Source organism: Acomys minous, assembly GCF_964271855.1.
Source record: "Acomys minous genome assembly, chromosome: 12".
Taxonomy (NCBI): domain Eukaryota; kingdom Metazoa; phylum Chordata; class Mammalia; order Rodentia; family Muridae; genus Acomys; species Acomys minous.
Window position 1 is genome coordinate 68,232,502 of NC_140493.1, and position 22,293 is coordinate 68,254,794.

Sequence of the window (22,293 nt, forward strand, 5' to 3'; positions counted from 1 at the left end):
CACGCACGCGCACACACACACACACACATGAACACACTAAAATCTTAACTGGGCGGTGGTGGCGCAAGCATTTTATCCCAGCACTTGGGAGGCAGAGGCAGGCAGATCTCTGAATTCAAGGCCAGCCTGGTCTACAGAATGCGTTCCAAGACAGCCAGATCTACATAGAGAAACCCTGTCTGGAAAAACCAAATTAAAAAAAATAATAAACAAACAACATCTTTAAGAAGAAAAGAAAGGACACTGGGGGAACCTCTGAGCAGAGGAAGAAACGGGGTGCGCAGGACATGCATCCCCAGAGGAGGCCTCACTAGGGGTTACCTGCACAGGAGAACACTTGCTCTCAGCTTGCCCTGGGGGATTAGAACTCACAACGCAGTTTCAGAACTAAAGCACTAACGTAAGTGAGGACTGCAGCCTCCAAGTTGAATCCCCCTTATCCAAAATGAATAGGACCGAAACAACAAACCAAAAAACCCTTTGAATTCGGGATCTGGAATATTTGCATCTACATGAGAGATCTTGGGGATGCAATTCAATTCTAAACTTGAAATTCACCTGTTTCATGTAACTCTGAACACACAGAGCCTGAAGTTAATCCTAATATTTTCATAACTGATGTGGTCCCAACACTTGGAAGGTGGGGGCAGAGTTCAAGGGCAGCCTTGGCTACATAGTGAACTTGAGGCTAACCTAGACTACATGAAACCCTGTGTCCTAAAACAATGAAAGAAAAGAAAAAGTAGCAGCTGTGCGTGATGGTGCACGCCTTTAATCCCAGCACTCAGGAGGCAGAGGCAGGCAGATCGCTGTGAGTTCGAAGCCAGCCTGGTCTACACAGGAAGTCCAGGACAGCCAAGGCTACAGAGACAAACCATGTCTTGGGAAAAAGAAAAAGAAAAAAAAAAAAGAAAAGAAAAGAAAGAAAAAGAAAAAGTAGCCATTGAGGTGGCTCAGCAGGTAAAGGTGCTAGCCACTAAGCCTGAAAACCTGAGTTCTTTCTTTTTCCTTTTTTTTTTTTTTTTCTTTTTTCTTTTTGGGTTTTCAAGACAGGGTTTGTCTGTGTAGCCCTGGCTATCCTGGACTAGCTTTGTAGACCAGGCTGGCCTTGAACTCACATCCACCTACCTGCCTGGGCCTAACCAAGTGCTGGGACTAAAGGTGTGTGCCACCACCGCCCTTGGAAAACCTTAGTTCTGAGCCAGGCGTGGTGGCCTACACCTGTATCCCAGCACTTGGGAGGCAAAGGCAGGCAGATCTCTGTGAGTTTGAGGCCAGCCTGGTCTACAGAGTGAGTTCCAGGACAGCGAAGGCCACACACACAAACTCTGTCTTGAAAAACCAAAAAAGAAAAAAAACCTGAGTTCTCGTCACAATATCACAATATTCACATGGAAGGAGAGAACCAACTTCAACATGTGGTCCACTGACCTTCATGTGTGTGCCATGGCTTGTTCGCACACTCACTCATACACACATAAAATACATAAATATAATGATTTTTTTGAAAGAACAATATTTTGTTACTCTTGTTCATCGAACAAACTTTGTGTACAATGACCGCGTAGCATGGGATTCGCTCCAGAAAGCTAAAGATTTTTGGAATGCCTCATATTGCAACTGCTCTGATTAAAAATAAATAAATAAATAAATAAATGTTGCTTTCCAAACCTGTCTAACAAATGTTTTCTAGGCTGGCTAAGAAAGCTCAGTGACCATTCAGGGAAGGAGAGAGGGAGACTCAAAGGAGGGAAAACCTAAGAGACTCTGCAAGCGTTTTCAAGGAAGGCCCCAGAAAGAGGAGCTTGGGCCAGTGACACTTTGTAATGGGCAAGGTTCGGCTCTGTGGAAAGGGGCCAAGAGTCAGAGTCCAAGCCTTTCACTAAAAAACAAACTGTGAAGTGCCTCTAGGCAGAGCGCTTTGTTAGGGGTAAAGACACTCGTAAAAGGAACTTTCCTTCTCCTGAGGGAATTGTCTAGGAGGCTAATTGCCTCCTTCTGCTGACCTAGGCCTGGTCCTGGAAGCTTCTAGCCTCTGTACAGTGTAACCAAGGCCTAGAATGTTTTCAGCCTCTGAGGCTTACTACTTAATAAGCTCACCCTTTCTTGTTCTTACTGAGCTCTGGGCTGGCTGGTTCAACTCAGCTGACTTATCCAGTCTGGCTTCTCTCTCTGCAAACTGTCTCTCTGTAAAACTTTCCTGGTAAAACTGCCTTCCTGAAATTGGCATCTTGTTAAGCATTTAACGTAAGATTTTCTCTGAGTGGCCTATTTTAAATATGAAAAATAAGATATGAAATATGAAATATGGACCACACAACAGATATGATATAGAGCAGTTTATTATATGAGCATGGAGGGGAGAAGGGGGGCACCCCAGAGAGCAACAGAGACAGGGAGATAGAGACAAGTAAGAGAGCAAGACAGGAAGAGAGAAACGAGAGAGACAAGGTGGATTTATCCTTTTATAATCCTGGGCAAGGCCACTCCTAGTGGCAGGTAGGTAACGATGACATCATAGGTTGCTAGGCAGACTGGGGCAGTATGCTAAGAGCCTGGAGATGGCTCAGCAGTTAAGAGCTGCTCTTCAAGGGATCTGAGTTCAATTCTCTGCAACCACATCGTAGCTCACAACCATTTATAATGTGATCTGATGTCCTCTTCTGGCCTGCAGGTGTACGTGTAACTAGAGCTCGCATATACATATACATTAAATAAATAAATGAATGAAATATTTTTAAAAATATGCTCTGAAAGTTTATGGAATTGACTGTAATTGCCAGTGTTGAAACAGGTGAATAAAAGTTTCTTTCACATATTGCGATCAATATGGTTGGTAAGAAAACCCAACCTGATTGAAGAAGAAGAAAGCCCACAAACATTGCAGAAGCCAAGGACGTCTAACAGAAACATCGCCGAAGACAGGAGACATCTGAAAGAAAGCCACAGAGGAGAAATTCACCTGGGATCATTTCCAGAGGAAGAGTAAGTTATTCAAGTTTGGCTGGATACCCAGAGAGACTTGGGAGACCTCAGAGCTGCAGGAACTTTGAGAGTTTTGAGCCCGGAGCAAGGAACAAGACAGGAGCCTCTGGGATAGTGAATCACCGTAAGCCACCCTGAAAGAACATTTCCATTATGTAGATAGACTTTTCCTGCATTAAAAATGGGAAGCTCGGGCTGTAGAGATGGGTCAGAGGCTAAGAGCACTGTCTGTGCTTCCAAAGGTCCTGAGTTCAATTCCCAGAAAGCACATGGTGGCTCACAAACACCTATAATGAAATCTGATGCCCTCTTCTGACGTGCAGGTGCATATGCAGGCAGAACACTGTGTACGTATTAATAAATAAATAAATCTTTTTTATGGGAAACTCCATTTCAGATCCCTTGAGAACAAGGGTGGGAGTTGAGGGGGTAGAAATGTTACTTGAAAAGGCCGTTACAATACTCATTGCAATTATGACCACAAGAGTAAACCCCTCTCTACTGTCAATTATAATTTTATATTTTTCCTCACAAAAAAGGTTGAAAAATAGCTATACAAAAAAAAATTAGCTATGATAATACAAAGGCTTGAGAGATAAGGGACAGAGGAACTAAGAGAATAGAAAATGCTTAATTGTGAACCTATGGTACCTAATGAATTGAGGATCAAGTTAAACAGCCCACTGACAATGGGTAAGAAGCGTGGCTCCCTGGAGTGAAAGCCAGTGCTCTGGAGTGGAGGCCAGCTCCCTGGAGTGAAGGCCAGCTCCTTGGAGTGGAGGCCAGCTCCCTGGAATGGAGGCCGGCTTCCTGGAGTGGAGGCTGGCTCCCTGGCGTGGAGGCCAGCTCCCTAGTATGGAGGCCAGCTCCCTGGAGTGGAGGCCAGCTCCCTGGAATGAAGGCCAGCTCCCTCCCTAGAGTAGAGGCCAGCTCCCTGGCATGGAGGCCAGCTTCCTGGAGTCGAGGCCGGCTCCCTGGAGTGGAGGCCAGCTACCTCCCTAGAGTGAAGGCCAGCTCCCTGGAGTGGAGGCCAGCTCCCTGGAGTGGAGGCCGGCTCCCTGGAGTGGAGGCCGGCTCCCTGGAGTGGAGGTCAGCTCCCTGGCATGGAACTGGCCATGGAATGAGCGTGACTGAGTGTTTCGTTCCTGTGTAGATGCGTAAAGATCTAATTGTACCTTGAGAAACAGAAAGGGGGGATAAGATCAGCTGGAAAACACTGGATGGTGGGGAAACTACTGCATTAGATCAACCTATACACTTTAAAGATGTTTGTACATCAGAATGGAACTCAGGAAACACGTTCTGTTGTGGAAGAGGTTTTGCCTGTATTTCCATAGGTGCTGGAAAACTGTGGGTTCCACCAAAATTGATAAAGATCTGATCTGATTAAGAGAATCTTCCAAATCAAAGGCAAGACACAAGGAAGAGACACAGACCGACAGCAACGCAGATGACACAGAAAGCAGATCCCCTGCATGGAGGCAGCTTAACCAACAGCGGAGGAGGGACAGGTAGTTAGTTCATCAGACTCAGACTGTCAGACCGGAAAACCGTGTAGGCTTCAACCTTTCCCAAACCTACTTTATTTGGGGTTCTCTAATGCTTATATCTCCCTTCCAACCCACCTACCCTGGATAGGAGAGAAAAAGGGCTAATGGGAACAGGAGTAGTAGACCTTTTGGGACTCAGTTCCTGGGAGCAGTTCCCCTGGTGGAGTCGGCAGGATTTCCGCAGACCAGCAGTTCAACCAAAGTTGGTGCTGGAACCCAGAGCAGCGAAGTGTTCTCTGGAGCGGTTCTCTCAAGAAGCTTCTGGAAGTGGAGAGATGAACAGCCAAACAATACCAAGACCCAAAAAGCCCCACTGCCTGATATATATATATATCAGAGTCTATACTAAGATGTGTTTCAGCTGGCAAAAACAAAACAAAAAACAAAAAAACCCCAACCAAGCCCCCATTTATTCTAGCAGACAAACATCACCTGTTCTCTCACAAGTCCGTTCCCCGTCCCACACCTGAGATCAAAACAAAAGCATGTGTACATCCACTACAAACCCTTGATGCTGAAATGCGCTGTTGCTGACAGGCAGATGACCAGGCCTGCAGTTATGGCGGATCATCGCATCACCGGCTGAGTGGGTCTTCAGAAGGATGTTTGGAAGTTTGTGTGGTCCATAATTGCTTCTGTTGTAAGTGTTAAACTGTGTACAAATTTTTGTTTAAATAGAAAGGGGAAGTTATAGAGGGATTTTAATTCAAAACATGGCTGCTCTGGCAAGAGATCACATCCAAAGACCTTCTAGGTCTGTGTGATCTGGCTGGATTACAAACACGCCTTTAATCCAAGAGACAGAGGCAAATAGATCTGAGTTCAAGACCAGCCTGGTATAGAGCAAGTTTGAGATATTTAAAAAATTTAAAAAAAAAATAAGAAGCTTAGGTCCAGGTGTGGACCTTTAATCCCAAACACACTTTTAATGCCAAATAGTGAGGGTAAAGTTAGTTTGTAGAAGAAAATACTTGTGTTTGAAAGTGATGTTTAGGCCGGGCAGTGGTGGCACATGCCTTTAATCCCAGCACTTGGGAGGCAGAGACAGGCAGATCTGGTCTACAAAGTGAGTCTAGGACAGCCAGGACTACACAGAGAAACCCTGTCTCAAATAACCAAAAAAAAAAAGAAAGAAAGAAAAAAGAAAAGAAAAGAAAAGAAATACAAACTAAGCCGGGCGTGGTGGCGCACGCCTTTAATCCCAGCACTCGGGAGGCAGAGGCAGGCGGATCGCTGACCAGTCCGGCTGGTCAGTTATTGGGGGGCCGAGGGTCGCAACCTGTGAATAAAGAATGGGCGAGAGAAAGGCAGAGCCCAAGGAAACCGTAGCTTGTCAAGAGCCGTTTATTGAAGGTGAGGGCAGGCTTTTTAAAACCTGCTTTAGGGAGGGCGGGGGTAAGAGAGGAGGGTAATGGAAAATACAGAATCTTCTGGGGTTGGGCCCCAGGAACATCTGCAGGGGAAGGGGTTTTCCTAGTTGGGGCAAAGCAGGATGTCTCTGTGGTTATCTCAGGATCAGATCGCTCTCTTCTCAGGGCTAAGCCGGATGCCTTGCGTGCCTAGTGAGTGGCCAAGCAGGATGTTTGCTGCTGGTGCTGAATGGGTGGGGGTCGGCCACGGACCGTTTGATTCCTGGCAGATCGCTGTGAGTTCGAGGCCATCCTGGTCTACAAAGCAAGTCCAAGACAGCCAAGGCTACACAGAGAAACCCTGTCTCAAAAAAACCAAAAAAAGAAAAAAAAGAAAAAGAAAAAGAAATACAAACTATAAGGAAGAAGATCACATTAAAGTAAGAAATTTCTCTTCACACAAAGTTATGATTAAAAAGAGAGCGAGAAAACACTATCATACCAAAACACTGTAAATCAACGAGAAAACAAACAAAAAACAACAACTCAAGATGAAGCTGGAGGGCTGACCAGTGCTTAAGAGCACTTGTTGCTTATGCAGGGGACCTGAGTTCGATTCCCAGCACCTACATCAAGTCAGGAGAATCAAAACTCTCACAGGCATGTACACATACACATAAATAAAAATGAAAAAAAGTCAAAACTGGGGGTGGAGGGATGGGGAGGTGGAGGGATGGGGGTGGAGGGATGAGGGTGGAGGGATGGGGGTGGAGGGATGGGGGTGGAGGGATAGGGGTGGAGGGATGGGGGTGGAGGAATGGGGGGTGGAGGGATGGGGAGGTGGAGGGATGAGGGTGGAGGGATGGGGGTGGAGGAATGGGGGGTGGAGGGATGGGGAGGTGGAAGGATGGGGTGGAGGGATGGGGGTGGAGGGATGAGGGTGGAGGGATGGGGAGGTGGAGGGATGGGGGTGGAGGGATGAGGGTGGAGGGATGGGGAGGTGGAGGGATGGGGGTGGAGGGATGAGGGTGGAGGGATGGGGGTGGAGGGATGGGGAGGTGGAGGGATGGGGGTGGAGGGATGAGGGTGGAGGGATGAGGGTGGAGGGATGGGGAGGTGGAGGGATGGGGGTGGAGGGATGAGGGTGGAGGGATGGGGGTGGAGGGATGAGGGTGGAGGGATGAGGGTGGAGGGATGGGGGTGGAGGGATGAGGGTGGAGGGATGAGGGTGGAGGGATGAGGGTGGAGGGATGGGGAGGTGGAGGGATGGGGGTGGAGGGATGAGGGTGGAGGGATGAGGGTGGAGGGATGGGGAGGTGGAGGGATGGGGGTGGAGGGATGAGGGTGGAGGGATGGGGGTGGAGGGATGAGGGTGGAGGGATGAGGGTGGAGGGATGGGGAGGTGGAGGGATGGGGGTGGAGGGATGAGGGTGGAGGGATGAGGGTGGAGGGATGGGGAGGTGGAGGGATGGGGGTGGAGGGATGAGGGTGGAGGGATGGGGGTGGAGGGATGAGGGTGGAGGGATGGGGGTGGAGGGATGAGGGTGGAGGGATGGGGAGGTGGAGGGATGGGGGTGGAGGGATGGGGGTGGAGGGATGAAGGTGGAGGGATGGGGGTGGAGGGATGGGGAGGTGGAGGGATGGGGGTGGAGGGATGAGGGTGGAGGGATGGGGGTGGAGGGATGAGGGTGGAGGGATGGGGGTGGAGGGATGGGGGTGGAGGGATGGGGGGTGGAGGGATGAGGGTGGAGGGATGGGGGTGGAGGGATGAGGGTGGAGGGATGGGGGTGGAGGGATGGGGGTGGAGGGATGGGGGGTGGAGGGATGAGGGTGGAGGGATGGGGGTGGAGGGATGAAGGTGGAGGGATGGGGGTGGAGGGATGGGGGTGGAGGGATGGGGGTGGAGGGATGGGGGTGGAGGGATGGGGGGTGGAGGGATGGGGGTGGACAGATGGGGAGGTAGAGGTGGATCTGGGAGGAGTTGAGAGACATTGGGGGATGAATACAATCAACACCATATGACATTCTCAGAGAATTAATACAAGACACTTATTTTAAAAATTCAAGAGGCCGGGTTGGTGGCGCACACCTTTAATCCCAGCATTTGGGAGGCAGAAGCAGGTGAATCTCTGTGAGTTCGAGGCCAGTCTGGTCTACAAAGTGAGTCCAGGACAGCCAAGGCTACACAGAGAAACCCTGTCTTGAAAAACAAAAACACAAAGAAATCCTTTCTCAAACGAAGAAAAAAAAAAAAAAAAGGAAGTCCTGTCCCACACATCAGGTTGATAAAATTTAATCATATGACACCAGTGTTGTCGTGGGTGTAGACCATGAGGAACTCTACCCACTGTGTATGTATGTTCATATGGCACCTGTGAGGAAGGATGTGACACTAAATGCCAGCATTGTGTGTGGCCATATGTATGCAGCAACCCTGGCCATTTAATGTGGACAAGCCTGAACCGGAAGCCCAGAATTGTACTTCTAAGTGAGTGCAACACTTAACCTCCCACAAGCCCGGAGGCGTAGCTCTGATCTGGTGCCTGCCTGGCATGCGCGAGACCCTAGATTCTACCCCCTACTTCTCCAAAGAATAAAACAAACATGTGTACACACGGAATCATTTACAGGAACATGAGAGTTGTACTGTTTCCAGTCCTAAGGGGGGGGGGGGGAAGGAAGCTTCTAGAAAAGCCCTCAATCAATCGGGTTCATAGTTGCTGCTGTTCTAACGCCAGCCCCTCCTGGGGCTGCACCTGAAGAAGGGGATTGCTAAAGAGGGCTCTCTCTACATACACCATGGCTCCTACTAAGCCAACCGTCACAGATGCATGATGGGAAAGCATTCTAGAAGCTGCCGTGGGTCAAAGGCTCTGGCAAGAGTGCGCCCTCTGCTGGCATGGTGGAGAAACCTCATTGTCTCCATTATGGTTCTGTGGGATTCCAGGAAAGATGACAATGGAAGTCCACCCAACGGACTCTCAGACTCTCTCCTTCCAGTGTCTGCTCTGAGAAGTCACTCAAGACCTCAAAATTGGTCTGCACTCCCAGGGCACAACATGGAGAGAGCCTATTCCCACAGGATGTCCTCTGACCTCTGAATGTGTGCTAAGGCACATGCACTCATACGCACATGTACAAACAAGCAAACGCAAGACCATCAAAGACACCTCTTAGGACTTGGGGTAGAGGCTAGTGTAGAGCATTTCTCCAGCATGTCCAAGACCGGGGTTCAATCTGAACACTGAAAAAAAAAAGAGAAAGAAAAAAAAACCCAGTCCTTTTGATGATACAGTCCCTGAGCGTCACTGCCCATCCCCCTTACAGCCACGGTGTAAAGATGACGTCTCTGTTCCCACTTCCTCCTCACCTCCGTGCCTCTGTGCCCATCGCCTCTGAAACTGCTGTTGTCACCTCAAGGCTGACTTGTGTGACAGCAACATGGAAACCTCCACCCTCAGGAGCTGGCAGCAGAACAGTGTCCCTCCTCCTCAAGGCCCTCTCTCTCTCTGGTCTCCGTGTTCTCTCACCTCACACACCATCTTCTCCGTCTCTGCTTGGTTGACCCTGAGACTCCTTTCCTTTCTATAAACATCATGCCCCCTCACAGGATTTCTTCCAGCTTAGTGTCTCCCCACCCCCACTGGGGATGAGACCCCACGGCCTTGCACACTTGAAGCAGGTGCCCCACCCAGCCGGCCCCTAGTTCCATGGCTCAAAGCATCTCTATGCTGTCAGACACACTCCGAAGTATTCGGTCAGCTCCTCGGCATTCAAAGCGGGCAGACTCAGCACCACGGTGAGCAGCTCCCTGCTTTCCAGACCCACATGGTAGCCCAGGAATGAATTTACGGGACACTTCCAGCAGCGTTCCAAGACTGGATGCCACTAATTAGCTCAAATGTCAGAAATAACTCTAACTTTCCCAGGCAAAACGGCACATGTGGCTGGCCTGTATTAGGGTAACCTTTCCATTATAACGTGTTTAAAGCACAAATCTCCCACCCACCCTATAATCATTGTGCTACCCGGCTCAGCCGAAGGCAACACCCCTACCATTTCTTTACAACAAAAACCTAGGGACTGCAAGGGCAAATCCCATCATCCTTGAGTGCTTCCTTCTCTTACTCCTGTGGTCTAGCCACAAGCTCCATGACTTTGATCTGCACCCTGGGTGGGCCAGCCAAGCAGGCTTCTTATGCGCACCTCACCCTCTCCCTCCAGAAGGCCCATGAGCCTTCCAGAGCCGAGCTCCGACCCAGCCTCTCACAAGGCCAAGGCTTCTGGGTGAAGAAGGGACATTGTCGTGCACAACACAGGCAAGTCCCCAAGTTGTGAGGCTGAGCGCAAGACACCTGACAGATACAAGAGACTACAAACTAAGCTAGAGACGCAGATCAGCTCTTGAGCCGTTGCCTCATGTGCGAGACCTCGGGCTCAGTCCCCAGCATTGCCAGGCAGGGCCAGGGCGTGGGGGCAGAGAAGACTTTACGATTCATCTGTACAAAATTCAAAGCCAGGGTAAGGGGCCAGCAAGATGCCTAAGCAAGTGAAGAAGCTTGCTGCCATGGCTGGGGGGGGGTGTGTGTGTCTCAGTTTGATTCCTGAAAACCATGTGTAGAAAAGAGAACCCGGGGCCGGAGAGATGGCTCAGAGGTTAAGAGCACTGTCTGCTCTTCCAAAGGACCTGAGTTCAATTCCCACCAACCACATGGTGGCTCACAACCATCTATAATGTGATCTAGTGCCCTCTTCTGGCCTGCAGCTGTACATGCAGGCACACATTCAGCAGAGCAATGTATAAATGATAACATTTTTAAAATCTTTAAAAAAAAAAAAAATCGAGGCCAGCCTGGTCTACAAAGTGAGTCCAGGACAGCCAAGGCTACACAGAGAGACCCTGTCTCGAAAAACAAAAAAAAAAACAAAAAACTTAAAAATAATAAAAAGAAAGAGAGAGAACCCATGCCTGCAAGTTGTTCCCTTACCTCTACTTATGCACTATGGAACACACACACACACACACACACACACACACACACACACACACACACACTCAAAAATGACGAGATCAAGATGTAAATTGCCAGATGTGGTGGTTCTCGCCTTTAATCCTAGCACTTGGGAGGCAGAGGCCAGCAGATCTCTGTGAGTTTGAGGCCAGCCTGATGTACAGAGTGAGTTCCAAGACTATATAGTGAGACCTAGTCACAAAAACAAAACAAACAAAAAACCCAAAACCAAACAAAAATCATAAATGAATAAATAAATATAAAAAAATAATTTTTTAAAGCAAAAAACACAATAGAAAGTTGGAGAGTTGGCTGAGCTTGTCTTACAGAGGACCCATGTCAGGTGCTTCGCAACCACCTGTAAATCCATCTCCAGGGCATTTTACACCCTCGTCTGTCCCCTGAGGGAAACTGTACTCATGGGTGCAAACCCACAGACACCTATGCATAATTTAAAATAAATTTTAAAAAAATGTTTTCAAGCCAGGAGATGCGTGATGGTGGTGGTGGTGGTGATGGCTCTCAACTTTAACTCCTGCACTCAGGAGACAGAGGCAGGTGGATCTCTGAGTTCAAGGCCAGCCTGGTCTACAGAGTGAGTTCCAGGACAGCCAAGGCTACACTGAGAGAAACTCTGTCTCCAAAAACAAAAAACAAAGGAAGGGAGGGAGGGAGGGAGGAAAGAAGGAAGGAAGACAAAGGGAAGGGAGAGACGGGGGGAGGGAGGGAGGGAGAGAGAGAGAGCGAGGGAGGGAGGGAGTCAGGGGAAAGATGGCTCAGCAGTTACGAGCATTTGCTGGGGCTGGAGAGATGGCTGAGAGGTTAAGAGCTCTGACTGCTCTTCCAAAGGTCCTCAGTTCAATTCCCATCAACCACATGGTGGCTCACAACCACCATATAATGTGATCTGGTGCCCTCTTCTGGCCTGCAGGTGCATTCAGACAGAGCATTGTATACATAATAAGTAAATAAATCCGGGGGGTGGGGGGTGGGTGGGTGAAACAACCACCATTTGATGCTCTTTCAGTGACCCAGGTTGGGTTCCCAGCACCCACACGGCATCTCAGAACCCTATAACCCGTTTCAGATGATCCGATGCCCTCTTTTTTTGGTTCCATAGCCATTGAACACATGTGACTCACAAACATACAATCAGGTAAGATACTTGTACACACAAAATAAAAGTAAATAGCGAATCTTTCCTGTTTCTTTGCGTGGTCTTAGAGCCCTTCATATTCGGATTCCAGCGACTGACTTGCTCTCTCTCAGTCCTCCCCAGCGCCAAGCCCAGCTCATCTTGAGCTACTGCGCATGCTCTCAGCCCTGACCTTCCGCTCTTGCCTTTCCTCTTCCCCGCAGCTCTCCAGCATTCCTCCAGAAACTTCTGAGGCATCCTCCTGCTGGATAGGCCTTCCCTCCCAACCCCGCTGGCTCCCCATCCACTGTTCTTGTCTCAGTTAGGGACCCTGTCCCTCTGACAGACACGCCACACATTCCCCTAGTGTATTACCCTCCCACCCCCGACCCCCACACACGTGGCAGCATCAGGATCCCACACCAGGGACCTCTTATGCCCCTCGCCGTCTCCTCCGCCCCTCCCCCCTGCCCAGAAACATTAGGGCTCCAGAGGGCTATTGCCGCACGGACACCCTGCACTCAGACTAATCTCATCAGGGAGCTGTGCCTGTCCCCAGAGGGCAGCCCTCACCACCCACACGGATACCACCAGTGCTGCTTACAGCTCCTGCTCTCTCACAGGAAGCAGCCAGCCCTGGTGCCAAGGTATCCCCAATTACATCCCCCAAATCCTCAGACACTGCCAGGCTCCAGCTGTCAGCCTGCCCCCCGGCTGGCGGGCGCCGGTTCCTGGCATAGCGGCAGAGGTGTAATTAGATACCCACTAGCTCCCTAATTGCCAGTTCTGAGCTGTCCTTGTTCCTGGCTGCCTGAGGCACACATAGAGGGAGGGGCTGAGAGCTGAGCCAGGCTGGCATGGAGGTAGGCCCAGAGAGGACTGGCATGTGGCCAGAGACCAAACGTGGCACAGAGAGGGGCTCCGTGCAATCTGCCCTGTGGCTGCCTCCCAGCCACATCCACTTGCCCAGAACTGTGACGTCAAACCAGCCCGGCCCGGTTGTTCTTTATTCAGGTGGCAATAAAAATCACTACAAAAACTTTACAAAAGAGTCTTGGGAGATAAAGGAGCCCTTTCCTGCCTCAGCCCCCAAGCTTCTCGGCAAAAGAGGACAAGACAGAGGAAGGAAGGGGGCTCTTGGCAGTGCTGGCATCTCCGAAGACCAGAGAGGTGACTTGGGTGTCGTGACATGGGTGGAGGCCTAGATGTCTTCAGCAAGGGACATCAGAGTCAGGGTAGGTCAGCCTGCACCCATGGAGTACAACACCAAAGGTCAGGGTGTGAGCTCAGGAGATCAACACCTTTCTCTCCTTTGCTCATCCAGGGTGTTTGAGGACATGTCTAAAGACAGCCTCTCCAGCCTCTGCTCACAAATGTGGAGGGACCCCAACTACGTCAGGGTCTCGCCTAACCTACCTCTAGCCAAAACTATGCCCCGCCCCCAAAAGTCACCCCACCCCCCCTGAGCCCCTTTGGAAGAAATGAAGATTGCCTGTGCCTGCCTTCCTCCAGGTGCCACCCCACCTCCTGTCCCCGGAGACTGTCACCCCACGTCCCGCCCTATCCTTATCCCGCAAAGCTGCTTGGAAAGAGTCATGAGAGTTGAGAAGCTGACCCAGGTGGGGACTCAGGATGCTGCGCCCAGCCCCCCTCTCCCGCCTCACTTGGGGGTGCTAAACTGGGGGTAATCCTCCTCCATTGGGGGTGCAAGTTTCAAGTCAGGACCAAAGGTCTTGTCTCCATGGAAGTCAGCTTTGTCATTCGGGAAGACCCTGTTGTCAGGGGAATCTTGCTGTTCCTGGAGCACGGGCTTTGCACTAGGGTTGGGGTTCCTCACGCTGCCCACGAAGAGGGGCATGCCTATGGCGTCCTCCATGATGAAGAAGAGGAAGGGTCGGTTCACAGTGAAGGAGGAGATGGACATGCGAGTCATGGCTGTGCTGGTGGCTGCGGCCGCCTCCACGCCAGCCTCGCTGAGCTCCATCGTGGACTGATGCTGCACGCTGGACACCACCAGGCTCTGGTCAGAGATCCCACGAAGGTCTGGGCCCTGGAACAATTCCTGCAGGCCTGCCCAGAGCAGCAGATGACAGGTCAGTGCTGCCCCCAGGCTATCTGGGCCTGTCTGGCCGAAGGGGACACTTGATCCCACATGTTGATTGCTATCTGTTAAGCCTTCAAGTCTCAGCCTAGACATCACTTCAAGAAGCTTTTTTTTTTTTTTTTTTTTTTTTTTTTGGGTTTTCAAGACAGGGTTTCTCTGTGTAATGGCCCTGACTGTCCTGGAACTCTCTTTGTAGACCAGGCTGGCCTCAAACTCACAGAGATCCGCCTGCCTCTGCCTCTGCCTCTGCCTCTGCCTCTGCCTCTGCCTCTGCCTCTGCCTCTGCCTCTGCCTCTGCCTCTGCCTCCTGGGTGCTGGGATTAAAGGTGTGCACCACCAGTCGTGGGAAGCAGAGGCAGGCAGATCTCTGTGAGTTTGAGGCTAGCTTGATCTACAAAGCAAATCCAGGACAGTCAAGGCTATTATACAGAGAAACCCTGTTTTGAACCTACACACACACACACACCCTGCAGAAAAAAGATGTGTGCCACCCTGCCCAGCTCTAGAAGCTCTTTTTTTGTTTTGCTTTTTGTTTTTGTTTTTCAAGACAAGGTTTCACTATGTTATCTTGGCTGCCCTGGACTCACTTTGTAGACCAGGCTGGCCTCAAACTCACAGTGATCAGCCTGCCCCTGCCTCCCGAGTGCTGGGACTAAAGGCGTGCGCCACCACTCCCGGCTAAGATTTATTTATTTATTATGTACAGAGCAGTGTTTTTGCCTGCATTGTGCTCCTGCAGGCCAGAAGAGGGCACCAGATCTCATTAGATGATGGTTGTGAGCCACCATGTGGTTGGTGGGAATTGAACTCAGGACCTTTGGAAGAGCAGCCAGTGCTCTTAACCTCTGAGCCATCTCTCCAGCCCAGACTGAGCACAGTGAGTTTGCAGTACCTAATGCACAGTACCCGCAGCTCTTCAACATGGTGACACAGCTTCTCCTCTTCCCCTTTCCAAGCTAGCCAGTGAGGTTCGCACATCACCCTGAACTCTCTACCCAGAATTCTTTGTAGTGCTCAGTCTCAGGCACTCTACCCCAGGACAGAAGGCCTAGGGGAACATATTAAATGCTCCCATCCGGGATGCAGGGCCACCTCCATCTGACTCAGGCACACTGCCACCTCACATACCTGCTCAGACCACCTGGGGGCCACCCTATCCCCAATCTCCTTACCCAGCTGGCTGAGAGTGGCCACCAAGTCCAGCTGCTGTTTCAGGTGGAGTTTTGGCAGGCGCACCTTGGTGGGCTTCTCCCGAAGTGAGGGCTGGTACAGAGTGTCCCAGCTCAGGTTGGCTAGTACCTGAGACACGTTCCACTCAAAGTGAGTGGGCATCATGACCACAAAGCTCATGTTGTTCTTAAAGGGGAAATGAGCCACCTACAGATAGGAAAAGGAGAGAGCGTGAGGACCAGACAGCACCTGGACCCGTCTCGAGTCCGAGCCAAAATTACTTCTGCACTTTTGAGACGCGAGCCAGAGGTTCAAGTTTAGTTTGCCTTCATGTCACCTGTGAGGTGGAGCAGTATCACTAGCTCCATCCAAGGTGACAGGTGACCAAATGAGATCATGCTTTCACATCTCTGAGTGTATAGACATATGCATACGTGCTTGTATGGGTGTGAGCGTGTTTGCACATGTGTGCATGGAGGCAAAGGTAGGCAGACATCAGTTGTCTTTCTAAATTGCTCTCTGCCTTTTTTTTTTTTTTTGCCATCTTTTTGTTGGTGGTGGTTTTTTGTTTTTTGGGTTTTTTGTTCTGTTTTGTTTTGTTTTTCCTAGATCTTTGAACTTACAGAGATCAGCCCTCCTCTTCCTCCCTAGTGTTGGGATTAAAGCTCTCTCTCTCTCTCTCTCTCTTTTTTTTTTTTTTTTTTTTACGCAGGGTCTCATGAATCCCAAGCAGGCTTTGAAATGACTATTTAGCCAAGGAGGACCATGAACTTCTGCCTCCCGAGTGCTGGGATTACAGGCGTGCGCCACTGCACCCAAGTCCACCTTGAACTTTTAAGCCTTCTGCCTCTGTCTCAAAAGTACTAGGGATGGCAGATGTGTATCATCGTGCCTGGCTTACGTGATGTCGGCGGTTGAACCAAGGGCATGCCAGGCAAATACATGGCAACTGAACTACATGTCCAGCCACTTTTGAATCTTCTAGCAGTGTCTTCACTACAAACTGAGTTCTCCGTCTGCTGCCAGCTAGCTGTACAAACAAGCTGTGGGCCTTCCTATCTTTGCCTCTCGGTGCTCCCTGTATATGATAGGTGGGGCTACTGATTTTTAAAAGGACCCGTGGAAAGGGTAGGAACCCTGCCTCTCGCCTTTCACCTTCACCCAGTGACTTTGCTATATATGCCAAGATTTGGAATGAGATTCTTTTTTTTTGTCCCCCCCTCTGTTTTTTTTTTTTCCTGGTTATGTAGCCCTGATGGTCTTCAAGCTCTCGGTCTTCCTGGTTCTACCTTCCATGTGCTGGGATTATGGCGGAGGCCACTGCGCTCAGCTCACAGGACCTTTTTGGAAGGATTCCTACAGTCAAGGCAGTACGGCCATCACTAGGCTCAAGACTCTTAAAGCTGTTACTCTCTGCGCTCCAGCTTGGGGCCTGCAGGTCCTCTGCCAGTGGGAGGGTAGTCACAGGGCCTGGCTGCCTGGGCCTGACTACAAAAGGCCAGAGGAGGATGGAGAGATGGAGCCAAGGGATGAGGGAAGAGTGGGTAGCACAGGGCATCGAGCGAAGGAAGGTGAGACACTAAGGGGAGCCAAGCAGGCTACCATTCTCCCACCATGAGCTAGAGAGAAGCCAGGCTGCCCGCATGGCTCCTTCCTGCAGAACCGACAATGCTGCGCCCTGCTGGCCTAGTAAAACTTAACCAAGAGAATGGGTGAGTAGGTGCATGGTGCCATACACCTGGGATCCCAGCACTCAGACAGCTGGGGCAAGAAGATCAGGAGTTCAAAGCTAGCCTGGGTAACATGGCCAGACCTTCAAACAAACAAAACTAGCCCAAGACAGGCAGTGGTGGCACACACCTTTAATCCCAGCGCTGGGGAGGCAGAGGCAGGCGGATTGCTGTGAGTTCAAGGCCAGCCTGGTCTACAAAGTGAGTTCAGACAGCCTAGGCTGCACAGAGAAACCTGTTTTGAAGGGGGAAAAACAACAACAAAAACAAAACAAAACAAAGAACAAAAAAAAATTAGCCTAAGCCGGGCGTGGTGGCACACACCTTTAATCCCAGCACTCGGGAGGTAGAGGCAGGCGGATCGCTGTGAGTTCGAGGCCAGCCTGGTCTACAAAGTGAGTCCAGGATGGCCAAGGCTACACAGAGAAACCCTGTCTCGAAAAACAAAACAAAACAAAAAAAAACCAAAACAAAAAAAAAACAACTAGCCTATCCTCTTGTGTCAGCCACAGATGATAAACCCAAGGATCAATGTCCTAGCCAAGGAGCCATGTTTAGGCTACAAGCAAGAAAAGCCTTAGAGAGAGAGAGAGAGAGAGAGAGAGAGAGAGAGAGAGAGAGAGAGAGAAGCCTTAGGTAAAACAGCTTGGCACTGGACCTCCATCCAATCAGAATGTTCCGAGAAGTAAGCTTTGAAACCCAACTTCCTTTTTAGAAGCTCTGTGTGGGAACTCTTATCTTCCCTTAGAGGCAGAGCCCTGGTCTTCCTGGATACCACTAAAACTCCAGTGCAGGCAACAGTATCTGGCACGTGAAAAAAAATTCAATATCTTTTCTTTGACTAACTAAATCTCAAAGAGGCCACGTTCCAGGTAGAGACGTAACAGACCCTTGCAGAGCTATCTACCCCAGGGACCAGACTTCACCTCCCAGTACCAGGCCTGGTTTGCTAGCCAAAGCCAAAACCCAGGGTGTGACCTGTATCTCGGGTTGCTCCAGGAGGAACCAGCGCAGAGGGTAGGACTGCGCGTGCATCATATCCACTGGCACCGTGAACTGCTCGTCCAGGTAGAAGGAGTCTTTCTGGGTGAGGCTTGAGTCAAACTTGGTCCTCCAGAACCCTGCAGCCAGGCAGAGGGCAGAAGCGATGTAACATAAGCCCAGCCCATTCCACCTAGAACCCACTTAACAAGGGAAGACCAGGCTCCCTGAGGTGCTAGCCAGTTGACACCCAGTTGATCTTAGGTGTCCTCCCCGCATCTGGGCTTGCAGTTCTCCATCCCTCTGTGGCCCCAGCTTAGGGCAGGCTGTCCTCCACAGCTCCTGAACTTCTTCTTCACACGCCCGGACAATCCCTCCGCTTTATGGCCTAACAACCTCAGCTGACAGAGGTGGGGCTGGCTGTCAGCCATGAGCAGGATAAGAACAGCGCTCCGGGCTGGAGAGATGGCTTAGTGGTTAAGAGCACTGGCAGCTCTTCCAGAGGTCCTGAGTTCAATTCCCAGCAACCACATGGTGGCTCACAACCATCTGTAATATGATCTAATGTCCTCTTCTGGCGTGCATGAAGACAGTGTACTCATAAACATAAAACAAATAAATCTGAAGAAGAAGAAGGAGGAGGAGGAGGAAGAGGAGGAGGAGGAAGAAGAGGAGGAGGAGGAGCGTACCGTGAAAGTGGATGGCATTGAGGAGAAGCAGCACGGTGCTATCTGGCAGCTCAGAGAGGAAATCCTCAATCTTCCCCTCCGTAGCCTCCTTCACCCATTGGTTGATGTTTGCCAGGTCTTCCTCCTGCCTTCCAGTCAGTTTCACAGGCTTTGCACCAAAGAGCCTTTCCGATTGCTCCAGGAAGTCGTCTTTGATGGGAAATCCTGCATGCGATGAGCCATAAGCTCTTCCCGGGGCTGGGGCCTCCACAGCCACCGGCGTTCTACCTGGCTACCGGAGGCCAAGCCCCTTTCCCTGACCCATGCTCCCTAGTGGCAAGGGCACTTCCTGGGCAGTGACTGTCATCCGCACCTACCTTTCTGCAGGTATATTCTGGCAGCCAGCCGGATTGCCCCAGGGCCTAGGTTCCGACAGAGATGGCTCACTAGATGGGGAAGGCAGGACTCTGTGTTCACGTGCAGCGCTCGTTGCAGGCTCTGTAGTGTTTGGTTCTGAGCACCTGAAGGGGACCAAGCGGGCTGAGGCCCAGGCCACAGGCTCTTTCTTGCCCCACATCCACTCCCAGCCTCTCACATCTCCATGACGGCCATGGCCACAGACCACTGTTTTCCTCCCCTCTCACACCCGCTGAGCCATAGGACTTCCAAATTCTACTTCCCGTTTCTGCTGCTAACAAGCCAGGCGACGTCACCTCGCTCAGGGTACCTTTCCTCCCTGAACGGCAGTTTCCCACAGCGAGACCCTCATGCCCAGTGGAAGATGCTGTAGCCGTCAAACTCTCGTCCTGAACCACTAAGGGGATTTGTAATTCACCACATTCTTAGGCCATCCCTGGATTTCGACTCATAGAGGGTGGTGACAGCTCAGGCACCTGCCTTCTACCAAATGTCCATGTGTCCCCGATGGAGGAACCACCCATGGGCAGCCTCTGCGGCACTGAGCCCTTTGTGGCCTTTAACTTCTTCTGCACAGGGGCTGCCTCAGTACCTAGCGCCAGGTGAGAGAGTGCTATGGCCACACTCAGGGGTGACAGGACAAGATTGGAGCTGGTGGATGTCTGAGCCACCAAGGAGAACAGGTCAGTAGTGAAAGTCATCATGGCCTGAGCCAGCCTTCGGGTCTCCTCCGCAGTTGGGGTACTCTCGCAGTCTCCTGGAGACCTCTCCAGGGTAGCATGGTCAACAAGATCCTACAAGGACAGATCAGAGGTCAGCGAGGTCAAGGGGTCAGTCCCAGGTTCTCTGTGTCTCCCCCACAGTCCTGGTGCTATATAGGGCAGCAAAGGCCTTGTCCCAGATCTGACGAGAGAAGAGTCATGCTGGGGTCCTTCCCACCTCATCTCTTCTGAACCCCTGAACATCAGTCCCGTGACCGTGCTTCCCCCCTGCCCCTCCCCCTCCCCCTGCCCCTCCCCCTGCCCCTCCCCCCTGCCCTTACTTCTGCTGATTGGTCCTTCTCCTCCCTCTGGCCCCACCTATTCTTGCCAGGCCCCACCTGGTTGTACCTGGTTGCCCAACTTGAGAAGGGAAAGTGGGGGCAGCTTCTGCTGGGCCTCCTCACTCACTTGCTATAGAAAAGAGGGCACAGGTGGAGAGAAAGCACTTCCCGAACGTCCTCGCCTCACTCAAGACACAGGTGAAAACCCTGAGCTCTGCCCTCCAAACCCCTCACTTTTGAGTACCTGCTGGCTCGGGAGAGCCATGCTGCTCGCAGCGGGGTAAGCAGAGGCAGGGAGGCCCCTCAGATCTAGCAGCTCCCTGGACGCAGTATCCTCCCTCCCAACCACTCTGGCCTCTTCTAAACTTGCCTCTGCCCCCCCCAAACCTCCCCCCCCATCTCCTTCCACCTGACCTCTCCCCACCCAGACCTCAGCTCAGCCTCACCATGGAGCACAGGACTTGCAGACAGGACAAGCTGAGTACCAGGAGCCCCCGGAGCAGTGTCATGTTCCTGTATTCAGAACAGTTAGGGTCAGTTCCTACCTCACACTCAAACACCAGGCAGCAGGCTGCTACCCATGGGCTCCCTTAGCCAGCCAGGCTGCGGAACCTGGGTTTTTGTTTTTTGTTTTGTTGTTGTTGTTGTTTGTTTCTTTGTTTGGTTTTGGTTTTTCAAGACAGGGTTTCTCTGTGTAGCCTTGGCTGTCCTGGACTTGCTTTGTAGACCAGGCTGGCCTCAAACTCATAGCGATCCATCTGCCTCTGCCTCCCAAGTGCTGGGATTAAAGGTGTGCGCCACCACCACCACCAGTCAGGCTGAGGAACCTGGACCCACACCTACAAATTATCAGCCGTGGGCCTCGTCCCAAGAGGTGGAGTTTCCATAATTTTTTTCCCACCCTTGTAGTTTCTCATTTAGTCTTCATCATTTAAGACTCATTTTGGGTATCTGGCCCTGGGTTCCAATCTAATGTCTGCTTCTTGCCACAGGGACCCTGTGCACTTCCCTTCATGCCCCTGGGCTTTGCTTTGTCTTGAAAGCTCGAGGCAGAGGTCCTTCCTCCCCCCATGCAGGTTTTGAAGACCAAAATACAAATGTTTGTAAATACTGAACATGATGCGTGGCCCTCCCTCAGCGACATGTATCTGGGAAGGCTTTCCAGCCTAGAGAACCCACCCAACCTGCTGTTGTTTGCTTCATCTAAGCCTTTCCTAAGCTGCCCAGGTGCTACCACAGGCTCTCAGAGCTGAGCCGGGGTGGCAGGGCAGCCAGAAAGCTGCTTTGTTGACCTAGTAGCGGGGCCCAATGAATGACTGGCCCAGACACCTTTGGACTTACCGGAACCACATCCTAACTCTGCCCCGAAATTCAGCTCCAGGGTGCTTCGGGGAAGCCCAACTGGTGGGTGGGGGAGGGGAGGTCTCAGTCTAGGGCCTCCCCTAAAGGCTTCTTATCCTCAACCCCTGACATAAGCCTCGGCCTTATCTTAGGCCCAGAGGGTCCTTCTGTCACCCCCCACCATAGTGCCTAAGAGCCTTTTTCCGCCATGGCCTCATCTCCAAACTGTGTATGTGATTCCTCCAAGCAAGAACAAGCCTCCAGCCGGGCATGGTGGCACACGCCTTTAATCCCAGCACTTGGGAGGCAGAGGCAGGAGGATGGCTGTGAGTTTGAGGCCAGCCTGGTCTACAAAGCGAGTCCAGGACAGTCAAGGCTACACAGAGAAACCCTGTTTTGAAAAAAAAAAAAAAGGACAGGCCTCCAGGTTTTAAAGTTCTAGAGATCTCCTGGGGCTGCCCTCACCTCTGCTCCTCACTGCCCCACCGCCCCACAACATTGTGAAGCTGCAGACCCCCTGGATAATAAATTCAGCCAGACCCCTTGCCAAGTGGGGGGTGGGGGGAGCAGCTTCCTAGCTCCTCTGCCCGCCCCCCCCTCAACCGAGGAGCAGGCTGCACCACCCGTCCATCTTACCTTTTCGGGTTTCTCGTGGCAGCACGCGCTGTTCTCCTGGACCCACTTGCTCCCCACGCTCTGCCTGGTGCAGCCAGCCCAGCCGAGCTCTCTCCTCCCACAGGACCTTTGCTCTTAGCCAACCCCCGTTCAGCTCGGGTTCTCTGCTGGTAAATATTGACCTGCACATCCGG

At 51.3% G+C, this 22,293-nt stretch overlaps 1 protein-coding gene across 2 annotated transcripts; it reads right to left on the reverse strand.

Annotated features, from left to right (window-relative positions):
* Positions 1-13,006: 13,006 nt before the first annotated feature.
* SERPINF2 (serpin family F member 2) lies at positions 13,007-22,269 on the reverse strand. Of its 2 annotated transcripts, XM_084748958.1 has the most exons (9): positions 22,121-22,269; positions 20,590-20,656; positions 20,211-20,273; positions 19,694-19,895; positions 19,062-19,205; positions 18,706-18,909; positions 18,014-18,156; positions 15,308-15,512; positions 13,007-14,101 (listed from the first exon to the last, which is right to left on the reverse strand). In XM_084748958.1, the coding sequence occupies exons 2-9, from the start codon at positions 20,650-20,652 to the stop codon at positions 13,692-13,694; spliced, it is 1,434 nt and encodes a 477-aa protein (XP_084605084.1). In that variant the 5' UTR covers positions 20,653-20,656; positions 22,121-22,269; the 3' UTR covers positions 13,007-13,691. The 2 variants fall into 2 exon arrangements, with proteins under 2 accessions (XP_084605084.1, XP_084605085.1); XM_084748959.1 differs by lacking the exon at positions 20,211-20,273.
* Positions 22,270-22,293: the final 24 nt, after the last annotated feature.

Bases quoted from the DNA above. Each gene is read 5' to 3' on its own strand.
- SERPINF2 (XM_084748958.1), bottom strand. From the start codon at position 20,652: ATGACACTGCTCCGGGGGCTCCTGGTACTCAGCTTGTCCTGTCTGCAA. The intron at 19,896-20,210 runs GTACAACCAGGT...CTGTCCTTGTAG, and splicing joins TTCTCAAGTTGGGCAACCAG to GATCTTGTTGACCATGCTAC. The intron at 14,102-15,307 runs GTAAGGAGATTG...TGCTCTGGGCAG, and splicing joins GGCCACTCTCAGCCAGCTGG to GCCTGCAGGAATTGTTCCAG.